At 41.8% G+C, this 12164-nt stretch overlaps 1 protein-coding gene across 1 annotated transcript in view; it reads left to right on the top strand.

Moving 5' to 3' along the window:
- Nucleotides 1-6739, top strand: part of Frzb (frizzled related protein) — a 49548-nt gene extending 42809 nt beyond the window's left edge. Inside the window, exons 5-7 of the mRNA XM_005065113.4 lie at nucleotides 833-1037; nucleotides 1401-1464; nucleotides 5253-6739. Of these exons, the coding sequence (XP_005065170.1) occupies nucleotides 833-1037; nucleotides 1401-1464; nucleotides 5253-5363 (380 nt within the window). The 3' untranslated portion in view covers nucleotides 5364-6739. The remainder of the gene's footprint in view (nucleotides 1-832; nucleotides 1038-1400; nucleotides 1465-5252) is intronic.
- Nucleotides 6740-12164: the final 5425 nt, after the last annotated feature.

Raw genomic sequence — 12164 nt, 5'->3', positions numbered from 1 at the left:
TGTCTTTGTATTGAGAAGTGGAGCTGAGTTCCATAGGATAAGGCAAGTGCTGGTACTTGCATTGTGGGAAGGAGACTGATGCAGCTGGCATGATAGAATGTTCTCCACAACACAGCAGGGACATGGGGTGGCAGAGTAGCTGAGCACAAAGCAGATGGAGGAGACAAAGTCTAACAGGCAGCTTTCATTCAAGAAGAAGGTTCAGTATACTTAACAAAACATGACCTGAAGGAAGGACGGTGCTGACGTCAGGATGCTGAGCTGAGCTGAGCACGGTAAAAAGACAGAAGAACTCATTTGGGAACACTGCTAAACAGTAGTGTTTAGCCCTTGCTCTAGCCCTGAAGAGATTCTGCCTTGGGAAAACTGATCATGTGAAGAATGCTGATGAAGGGATGAAGTATAGAGTTGAGTCTAGGCCTTTACAGAGGGTGATATTGGTGTAAGTTAATTCCTCTTGGCAGCAATTGGTGCTGCCCAATGCATAATCATACATCCAGAGTGAAACTTTGGAGGGAAATATAGCAGATTACACAATCAACTCTGATTATCCAAGTGGGTTTTTGAAAATCGAACACTTGTACACACACATGCGTGTATAAACACCAATGTGTGTATACACAGACACACAATTGGCAGGGAATTGGGGTTGAACATGGAGAAGGCAGGGATGGCATTGAATTTCACTGAAGAAAAACATCTGCCTAATTTCTTTCTAACCACTGAGTATGAAATTGAGAGGAATTGACTAGAAAGAATCCTCCTGGCTTTTTTTGAATGGTGTACCTACGGTGTGCCATCATATAAATCAGATTTGCTTTCTTTTATCCAGTCATCCGGGCTAAAGTTAAAGAGGTAAAGGCAAAGTGCCATGACGTGACTGCTGTCGTGGAGGTAAAAGAGATTCTAAAGGCATCTCTGGTGAACATCCCAAGGGATACCGTCAACCTCTACACCACCTCTGGCTGCCTCTGCCCCCCACTTCATGTTAATGAGGAATACATCATCATGGGCTATGAAGACGAGGAACGCTCCAGGTAAGTTCCCCTAAGAATTCAGGGTAATGTGTTTCCTTTCCAGCCATTGCATTCTCGTTACACACCTCACTGTGATTGTCTTACCTTTGGTTCTTTCTGCTGCCTTGGGAACTGTGGTTATCTTCTAATTTTATATATTGCATAGAAAAGGATATAAGCATAATTTATGGGTATAGATTTTCTGGACGGAGGGATCATAACTTTGTTTATTTCTAGAAGAGGTCCATGACTCCTAAACAGTTAAGACTCTTTTCAACTCTCGGGCTTCCCTATTCTAGAGTAAACATATTTAGTTTTTCTTGAGACCAGTGCCTTGAATTTTTCAATAATATACTTTGTGGTCATTTGATTTGAAAAATGCAGGCTACTCTTGGTGGAAGGCACTATAGCTGAGAAGTGGAAAGATCGGCTTGGTAAGAAAGTCAAGGTAAGATTCGATTTTATGTTCACAGTAGTTAAGTACTGGGGCTAGGGACAGCTCTGTGGTACGGTGCTAGCAAGCACACTCCAGCACCCAGCACCAGAAAACCAATTCTGTCTGGTAATGTAATCCTTAGAAAACCACCTTTCATATAAATTAAATAATTGCCCTCAATTACATGAGAATATTAAGACTTGATATACATACATATACATGTGCATAGATATACACACATACATGGAGTATTCTAAGAACTGAAATTGTCTTTATTGTCTATTCATTTAAGAAATGAATTCTCTGTACATGTATGAAGCTCTAACTACATTTACCCTACCTTCTTGTGAGACTGCCTGTAGTTAGCCAATCACCACAGACTGGCTTCATGTTATCATTTGAACTCCAGCTCCTGATATTGGTAGGGTGTCACCTCCATCTTCATGCGCAATAGAAGTCACAGAGGACTATTCTTCCACCAACATCATACTTCATTTCAGGCGGGAAGAGAGGAGGAGGAAAACACGCCTTTCCAAGAGTTCTTTCTAGAAACTTACCTTAGAACTTTTGATCAGGGCAGGTGCTGTGCTGATCTCTTGTTATGAGAATAGGGAATACAGGATTTTTATTGCTTCTAAATAAATTGCTCTTCTCCAGGAAAGGAAAAAAAAGTAATGATAAATGGAAATATACCACAGTGTCTAATGTACAGACAATAATTCCTATGTACAAGGTGATACCACAGTGACCTGACCAAACTAGGTCCTGAGAACTGTAATGTGACTTTAATATTTTATATTAAGATCCTAGAAGTTACATATCAAAAAAATCAAGTAGTGGATTACTTAGTAAAAAAAATTTTCATTTCTTATTATTGAATTAGCATGTCTTTTTCAAAGAAAAGGATGAATGGGGGAAATGCGTAGGAGGCCAAAAGATCCCCTAAGATGTGTGCTGGGATGGGAATTTTACCAAACATAATACATCCTCTTCTCTCTGAGCGTGGAAGGCTTGGGAAGCATTTACTGGGTAAGCTAAACACCCGTAGGCAGTTGATCTTATACATCTGGCACTCAGTCCAGCAGACACATGTGAATTGAAGTGACCTACAAAAATGTGGAGGGCATTTCATAGATAGAAACTATCACTACCAAGTGCCTCTTGTCCTCAGTGTTTTTGTCAGCAGTTGAGGTGCGTTTCCAATGCTGATCGAGATCGTTCTCTGTTTTCATTTCTCATCAGTTAACCTGGTGTTTAATTATTAGTGGAGAAATGGCTCATCTTCAGAATCTTGGGATCTCTTTTCATCCTTTCAAGTCTGTTTTCTGCTTCCTAGTGCAGAACAAGAATTTGTCCTAAATTCCTGTACCAGTTGGAAGATCTTCAACACCTCTGCTGGCATGGGTAACAAGCCTGGCTGGCTATGTTTTCCCTGGGTGTACTGTTTCTTAGCCATGGTGGATTTTCTTCCCATTGCTTCCAACAGGGAACTCACAGTTTTTATGAAGTCACTGATGTTCTCAGACTGAATTTAAATACACTATGGAAACAATTAGCCAGTAACTTGAATAATTTTTTTGAGACTGTGCCTTGCTGTGTAGCCCTAGCTGTACTGATAGTTCCAATTTAGCCCTTGCAATGTATCACAGGCTGACCTTGAACTCCTAGCAGTCCTCCTGCGCAGGCATTTGTTTTTTTTTTTTTTTTTTTTTTTTGGTTTTTACGAGACAGGGTTTCTCTGTATTGTTTTGGAGGCTCTCGGTCCAGCCCGGCCTCGAACTCACAGAGATCTGCCTGCCTCTACCTCCTGAGTGCTGGGATTAAAGGCATGTGCCACCACCGCCCGGCTGGGCATTTGTATTAAAGTAACACATCATTGCACCAGCTCTCTTCCATTGTGTTTCTTTTTTAAAGAATTTTTACATTTTTATTTCATATGTCTGAATGTTTGTCTCTGTGTGTGTCTATGCCTGAAGGCCCAAGAAGGCCAGAAGAGCTTGTGCTATCCCTTGGAATTGGAGTTATAAATGTTTCTGCACTGTCTCTTGGGTACTGAGAACCTCTGGTCCTCTGCAAGATCAGCAGGCGTTCCTAACCACTGAGCCCTCTCCAGACCCAATTGGCCAATTTTTAATTCATGTTTATGCTCTGAGCCAGAAGTTTGGGGTGGGAAACTCTTCTGGCTGGAATTATTAGGACCCTTATTACAGGTTTTTGGTTAACTCAGAAATGTTAAAAAGACTTTTATGAAGGACATTATTTTTTGTAATCCAATCAAAGTTGCTCTTTACAGCTGATTTTTCTTTTCAAAGTCCATTTAAAAAGACCTTTTGCCATTCTTCTTTGTACATGATTGTTTGCCCTAAGTTCTACAACAGCCAGTAGTTCAAATCAAGATATTTGAATAACCTTGGAGAGAGTTAAGGATCAGATTGCTTTTTAAATATGAAAACAATATTGTGGGACAAAGTCAGCCAAGAAGAATAATTCAGTCTTCATAATACTTCTATTATTTATGTTATTAACCTCAATATAGAGACAATAAAAATGCCATTGATTAAGTTCAAAATATTTGCATAGTAAGTAGTGATTTATAATCAGAACTTGGGTAATCTGGCATTAGCTTCTTCCTACCTAAAGTGAGGTCACTGATCCAGTAGCCCCAGGAGCACTGCAGAGCACCAGATATGGAAATCATGGGACCCCATTTCAGAGCTGATGAACAAGAATCTGTTCCCAGGAGGATCCTCTGATGATTCCTATGCTCACTGAAGTTTGTCAAGTATGGATGTTCCTATCACTTCCTGTGCTTTCAAAAATGGAACCTCCATTCAGTTCCTTATATCATAAGTAAACACTATTGACATTGCTCATATTAAATACAAGCAAATATAATATATCTTATTAAAAACAGCGCATGCAACAACTACAAACAAACAAAACCCTACAATACATGCATTGTAAAACTTGAGACAGAGGCAGGGTCTTGTGGTTTGACTGTAATTGGTAAGTATTAGAAAGCTATTCTAGGAACACCTCATGTTTTCACTATTCAAGTCAGTTAACTTCTTGTGCGTGTGTGTGAGTGTGTGTGTATATGTACTTGTGCATGCTGGTGAATGTGTATATGATAGCTAGAGGTCACTGTTAGTGCCCTCCCCAGTTGCTCTCCATCTTACCTGTTGACACACATCTTTCCTTGAAGCTGACACCCAACTAATTAAGCTAAACTCACTGGCCATGAAGCTCCAGGGACTCCTCTGTCCCCTGCCCTCACTGCTCACTCAGCACTGAGATGATAGACTTGTACCACTCCACTTGGCTTTTCCCAAGATGCTGGATACCAAATATTAGGTCCTTAACACTTGTGCCATCTTCCCGACCACTCAATTAACTTTTAAAAGGTTATATTGCTTTGGTCTTAGGAGGTTAAAAAATAGCCCCTTTTCAAATTTATCAACATATTCAAGTCTTCCACCTAAATATAAACTTGGTAAGTATGGATACTGCTGACATTTGCATCATTTACAAACAAGTGAATTTTATTTCTAAGTTTTGGTATGATGACATTACTGAATGTCTTATAGATAAGATGGCCTCCTTTGTGTTTTTTGAAATCGGCATTGAGTCTATGCAGTATCAATTTCATTGTTATCCTTGGATAGAGATTTCATGCTTTTGGGAAAGTAGTAAAACACTTTAGAGATCTGATTTCACAATCTCCCCCAGCTACTAACGTCATAGAAATGATGCTCCTTGTGCTAAGTCCGTGTGACAGTCTTCTCTTTTACATTTCACAGCGCTGGGATATGAAACTTCGTCATCTTGGACTGGGTAAAACGGATGCTAGTGACTCCACTCAGAATCAGAAGGCTGGCAGGAACTCTAATCCCCGGCCAGCAGGAAGCTAAGTCCTGAAATGCGAAAGACCACACCCATTGACTCCCTACTAAGACTTGCATTGCTGGACTAGCAAAGGAAAATTGCACTATTCCACTATTGTTTACTACAGATACCATGTGGCAACAGATGTTACTTCTGCATCCTCTTCTCCTGCTTCTAAATGGCCTGAGTTAGATCCTTAAGTATGTTATATATTCTATTTTACTAATCACAGGGGAACTGTTCTTTTGCAGCAGTAATAATAAATTAAACATGCTGATACTAAGTTCTCTGTACCGTCGTCCCCAGGTATTGATTTTGTGTTCTGTACCCAAATTGAGAATGCAATATTGGATGTAAGGAGAGATTTCTGGTAATATCTCAAAAACTAGATAATTGCTGAAAACTGGACTCTGCTGGTGTTCTTCCAGCCTTGTTTTTGTATGCCTTTTGGGCATTTCCCTCATGCTATGAAAGATCTAAATGTTTATTAAAGGTAGAATGGCAGTTTGAAATTAAATACTGCACATGCAGAGAAATGCAACACCAGGAAGCATTTATGAGGAAATGCCACACAGCATGAATAATTTTCAAGATTGGCAGGAAGCAAAATAAACAGTGTTAGGAGCCAAGAAAAGGATATTTTGCCTGACTAAGGAGCATGCTGGAACCAGTAGCCCTTAAGCCATTAACAAACAGCCATGTATTTGATTTGTTCATAAATATATTAATGGGCATTAGAGAAAGACGTATAGACATCTACTATTATCACCATCACTGCTTCCTTCTAAATAAAACCCACAGTTAGATGCCCCCCTTCCATTCATAATACATTTGCCTTGCTGTATTGGCCAGAAAAAGAAAGTGTTAAAGTAGCTTGCATGTATACCAGGGTGATGTTTTAAAGAGGTATGTAACTCCATAAAATAGTGTATAGGACAGTGAAATGGGCAAATTTGTTTTTTGTTTGTTTTTTATTTTTTTGCTTTGGGTTTGTGATTTTGGTTTCTGGCATGTGTTCATTTGTATTTTTCCAGGAGTGCGTCTAAGCCGACACACATTCAAGTTGGCCTGCTCTTTGGCCTAGACATTTTTGTTTGAATTTGTACTGTTGAATGCTCAGTTAAAATGTCTAACAGAAGGAGGTGTGGTTGTCAGGAGAGGGATTATTCTGACTCTTAAACAACAACAACAAAACAGTGCAATGCTTTTATTATTCAAGCCGCAGAGATCCCTACAGACCATGGGAAACTTGTGATGTCATTTCTTCCTTCCTGCAGCAGGGATCTTTAGAGCTCGTGCCAATCACTTGAAAGTCTCGTTCCTTGCAGTTTACACATGTGACAATAGTAGACCCAGATTTCTAAGCGATGGTGTGCTGAAAATAAAACATGTATGGAGCAAATGATGCTGTGTTTCCTTCTGTAAGAACAACTGTGCAAGGATGAAATTCATTCCTGATCGGAGATTTCTTATGTTGGTAATTCTTTTTTTTAGAAGCAAAAAAGCATCCTCACCTTCCAATGAGCCCTAAACACCAAAATTTCCCCCAATTCCAGAAGCAGAGTCCCATGTTTGCCTATAGTAGGACAGCTCAGGCTTGGATCGACCATGTGGTTACTTTCAGGTGCCTTGTACTGTATTCTCTGATATTGGGGTAGGGGTGTATCCTCCTGGGCGCTATTGCCATCCCCTTGAGGTGAACTTTGTGTCACTAAGTAAGGGTGAAGTGTTGAGATACTGGCCTCCAGTCTTTCCTCACGGTATCTGCATTAGCTTTGGGTTCCCAGACTGAATGCACCCATCTTAATTTGGTTTTTCTCTGGGCTTCCACAGCAACCCTGGGAAAGGGCAGGACTTCGTTACAGGAGACTTGAAGGATCTGGCATCTGGAATCACTAACATGCCATCAGTGTTCCCAGGGCATAGTTGAAGCTATTTTTTTTGTTTGCTTGGTTATTTGTTTTTGAGACAGGGTATCTCTGTAGCTTTGGAGGCTGTCCTGGAACTTGTTCTGTAGACCAGGCTGGTCTCGAACTCACAGAGATCCGCCTGCCTCTGCCTTCCAAGTACTGGGATTAAAGGCATGCGCCACCACCACCCAGCAGTTGAAGATATTTTAAGTGATGAAAGTTTGACTGCTTGTTTATTTACTTTTTTATGGTCCTGAAGATGGAACCAGGCTCTAGGGATGCTAGGCCTTCTACCACCAAGCTACATCCCCAGCCAGTGATTAAATATTTTGATATAAATGAAAACTTGCACGTGTTTTGTGCAGGTGCGTAGATTGGAAAACATAATGGTCATCAGTATACGATGTTCATATATAATAGATTTAATTCATATACAACTGCATTTATAGACAAAAGGAGGCAATCTCTCAGATTAAGCAATATTTTTACTACCTTCCATTTTAGTCAGCTATACTGGTAATGTTTGGTCTTGCCTGTTTGAGACTTGTTATTTATTCGAACATTTTTTTTGGAAGAAATATTTATTTTTTTTAATTAAAAACATGCATGCTTCACATGTCAATCCCAGTTTTGTCTCCGACCCTTCCTCCCTTGTCCCTCCACCAGTCCCCCAACCCCCCACCCAATCCCCACATCATTCCCCAGGGAGGGTAAGGCCTTCCTTGGGGGGAATCTCCAAAGTCTGTCATTTCATCCAGGGCAGGACCTAGGCCCTTCCCCATGTGTCCAGGCTAAGAGAGCATCCCTCTATGTGGAATGGGCTCCCAAAGATCATTCACACACCATGATAAACACTGATCTGCTACCCAAGACCCCAGTGATTTCTGTGGCCTCCTTACTGACACTACATTTATGGAGTCTGGATCAGTCCCCTGTTGGCGTCTCAGGCATCAGTCTGGGATTCAAGAGCTCCCCCTTACCTGGTCATCTGTCATTGTGGGTTTCACCATCATGGTCTTGACCCCTTTTTATGTGAACATTTTTAATGTGACAGCACCTGTGAACTCTGCTTTTGTCATATATGTCTTACTAGTGCCTCCCTACAGGCCCTTTATGCTTACATTGAAAGCCACTAAAATCCAGGCAGTGGTGGTACATGCCTTTAATACCAGCACCAGGAAGCAGAGACAGGCAGATCTCTGAGTTCAAGGCCAGCCTGGTCTACAAAGCTAGTGCCACAAAGCTAGTGCCACGACAGCCAGCGCTACACAGAGAAACACTGTCTTGAAAAACAAAAACAAACAAACAAAAGCCACTAAAAATTTAACACACATGCCTGCTTTTTAGTAACTCTTGAGGCCTTTAAGGTCAGTTGAAATTTTCTTAAGGAAAATTTGCTCACCTTGAGGATCTTAGCTTTCTTAGCCAGACAACAAAATAGTCATACGCTTGCTAAACGAATCAGTGCAAAATGAACAGCGAACTCGTTCTCCCTTTCCCATGGATCCATGAGTATATTACTGTATTGTGTATAGTGTAATCTGACTCGGTGCCATATGGTGCACTGAGCATTGGGGGTGGGGTGGGACAGGCCCGTGTCTTTCCACATCTGTTGCCTATTAAGAAGTCAAATACAACAGTTGCAATCACTGTGAGTAAATAGCTCTACTTATTGCCTTCTGCAAGAAATTATTTGCTATTACATTTCAACAGTAAAATGACTTTTTAAAAAGCATTTCAAGATTGGTAATTGCTTAGCCGTATGGATTTTAAAGTTTTAATACAGAAAAAGCACTAAGGAGGATGGTAAAAATGAAGCAGAGAGTTTTAGTAATGTGTCCCTGAGATGCAACCTGGAGAATTAAAATATATGGTTCCCAGCTGCACACATGTTAACAAAAATAATGTACTCATACCTTTGATGGAGATCTCTTTGGGGTCCTTCTAGCAGTGGCAAGAAGTTATACAAAACATTTACATGTGTCCTATCGGTGCCTTAAAAGTTTATGGTTTGATTCCCACTTTATAGATGAATTCAAGGTTGAGGACTTCAGGCATCCTAAGTGGCAGAGAGGGGCTTTAGAACCTCTTAGTCTTCTATTTCCCAAGTTGTGTGTTTTCTGCTGTAATTACTAATAAAACTATAAATGTACCGTAATGTGGCTTTAAAAAGCACAGTGTAAAATGAGTGGGAGATCTACTCACTCCGCAGCACCAACATGACAGTTAACAATGATGTCAGAAAATCTACATTGCGTCATCCAATACTACCCCCAAAAACTGTCATTTTACTCATGCAGGTGCCCCCCATCCTGAAGTCAGAATTTCAGTGTAATTCTTCTAGTTCTGAATAATTGGGTAAATAAGCCAAGTGATTCTTTTGACACTGGTGGCCTAAAGATACATGGTTTTGAACTGGAGAGTAGTTATCTTTCTGTCTTCCCTTTGAATCTGGGAAGTCTGAAGTTCCTAGTGTTTCTCAGTGCGTGGAGGAAGGGGAAACCAAAGCTCTGTGGCTGCTACACAGAAAACTCAGTGGCTGCTTTCCAAATGGGAGGGACTGTCGCGTCCTAGACACATCATCACCTTTATGGCTGCACCAACAGGGGTATCATAAGCGAAAGAGGAACTCTTCCGTGTGGCCTATTTCCCCAGCTTGTCATTCTTGAAGTACTTTTGTTATGACAGATTCACCATGCCATTGCAAGACAAAGATGCTTTTCTCTGGATGAAATGCAAACATTTAAGTTTATCTGTTTGGTGAATGTTACAAACTTGAACTGCAGGCCGGTGAAGAAGGAAAGGGTATGATAGGTACTTCAGGCCAGCTTGTCTAAAAGGAAAGGAAATGCAAAATGCTGAGGAGCCTGGTGCAGCAACGAAGGGAAATGTGGATAGAAACTTTTCAGTAACCACGGGGAGATGAGGGCGAGACAGCACTCGCTCTACAGTGGCATTGTAGTCACATGTCTGCATAGAGATGTGGGATGGATGTTACCAATGTAGGTGCTTCTGCAAGATGAGTGAGGCAGGAAGCATGAGCTAGCTCAGAGATGTTAGTCTAGATGGGGCAGCAGAGCGTTTCATCAGAGTGTTTCATCACATTGAATGGTAGCTGAAGCTCATGAGTAAAGCCGGTGGTATTCATTCTAATGTCGATTTCTACATCATTTGGGTGTTTCTATGGAGAACATAGCTTCTTGGAGGTTATATCCCTGTGTGTTGGTGTAACTGGAACCAAAATTTCTGAGGGAACAACTGAACAAGTGTGAAGATTTATTTTAGGGCTCGAGAGATGGCTCAGCGGTTAGGGGCACTGACTGCTCTTCCAGAGGACCTGGGCTGGTTCCCAGCACCAACATAGATGTTAACAAATGTCTGTTACTCCTTTTCTAGGGGATCCAACACTCTCAATCTAGACATACTTGCAGGCAAAACACCAATGTACATAAAGTAAAAGTAAACTCCTGCACATTTTTTTCAAAAAGATTTATGTTAGCTTCTTTTCGGATATTTGATCTCTGTTCTTGGTTTCGTTGACTTTTCATCCATTGTGAGGCAGAGCACTATGGTGGGACACTGTGATGGAGGAGGCTGTTCCCCTCATGGTAGACAGGAAGCAGAGTACAAACATCAAAGACACACCTTAGTGATCCACCTCTCTAGCTAGCCCCAACCCCCTAAAGCCTTCAGAAGGTCTCAAAGTGGTGTCATGAACATTCAACATTTCAGTTACGAATTGATGGACCATCAATCATGAAGCAAATATTAAAAACTAGTATTCTTTAAATTCATTGTTCAGTATTCATCTAGCGCATTTAATTTTCTTTTGGATCCCTAGATCAAGCAGTCTGGATCTCTACCCACAATTCCAGAGCTGAAACTGCCAACCCTCCTCTTTCCTTGGAGACAGCCCTTGACATTTAATCAAGACCTTTTTGTAAGCGTTTTGGGATGGGTCGGGACAGGATGGAACAGGAGTGGATCAGGTATTCTGGCACTCGGAAGTCACAGAATACTGAGTGTTATACAGCTCAGGTGGAAAGGTATCCTGGAGCTTGGGAGCCACAGAATACTGAGTGTTACACAGTTCAGGTGGAAAGGCATCCTGGAGCTCGGGAGCAAAGGATACTGAGTCTTACACAGCTCAGACGGAAAGGTATCCTGGAGCTCTGGAGCCAAGGACCACCACAGGTTGCAGTAAGTTTAGCAGCTTACAGGCTTGCCTCAGGGGAAGGCTTCCCCAGTGTATCTGCTCCAGCAGGACAGGGTCTTCCAGCTGGGGATGTTTGCCTAGTGTAGCAGTTTTGCTCCGCAGGAGGTTGCTACAGTTCAGCTCTGCTCCTGGAGAGCAGAAAGCAGAGAGAGGGGAGCTGGGGAGCAGAGTGTAACAACTCCGCTCTGCCAAGGGAAGGTTTCCCCAGGCAAGTGTTACAGCCCTGGTCCCTCTGCGCGCTTTGCTCTGCCCAGAGTCGCCTCTGCTCAGTCACTGCTGCAAAAGATCTTTACCCAAAGCTCATCCGAAGGGGTTTATTGGAAGGCAGCTGGACCAGCCAAGCTGAACATACACAGGGTTTATATAGGGATTCTTGGGGGGGGGGATTTTTCCAGGGTAGGGATTGGTCCAATTTCAGTGCTGAGCTCAGATTGGCTAGAGCTCTGCTCGAGGATTGGTTACTTTTCTGCACAGGATTAAGGTCAGATTTGGCTCTGGTTTCAGGGTCAAAGTGTGTTTCTTTCTCTGGTCCCTTTTAGCCTTTTGGCTCCAATTTTAGGGCCAGGGTGCATTTCTTTCACTGACTCAGATTCCAGGGACAAAGTGTGTTCCTTTGGAGCTGGTTTCAGGGTCAGGGCACATTTCTTTGGTTCTGGTTATAGGGCCAAAGTGTGTTTCTTTGGCTCTGCTCAGGGTGTGTT

The sequence above is a fragment of the Mesocricetus auratus genome, unplaced genomic scaffold (assembly GCF_017639785.1).
Source record: "Mesocricetus auratus isolate SY011 unplaced genomic scaffold, BCM_Maur_2.0 Super-Scaffold_100004, whole genome shotgun sequence".
Classification (NCBI taxonomy): Eukaryota; Metazoa; Chordata; class Mammalia; order Rodentia; family Cricetidae; genus Mesocricetus; species Mesocricetus auratus.
Note: the sequence above shows the minus strand (reverse complement) of the source record. Positions and strands in the feature narration are given on the sequence as shown.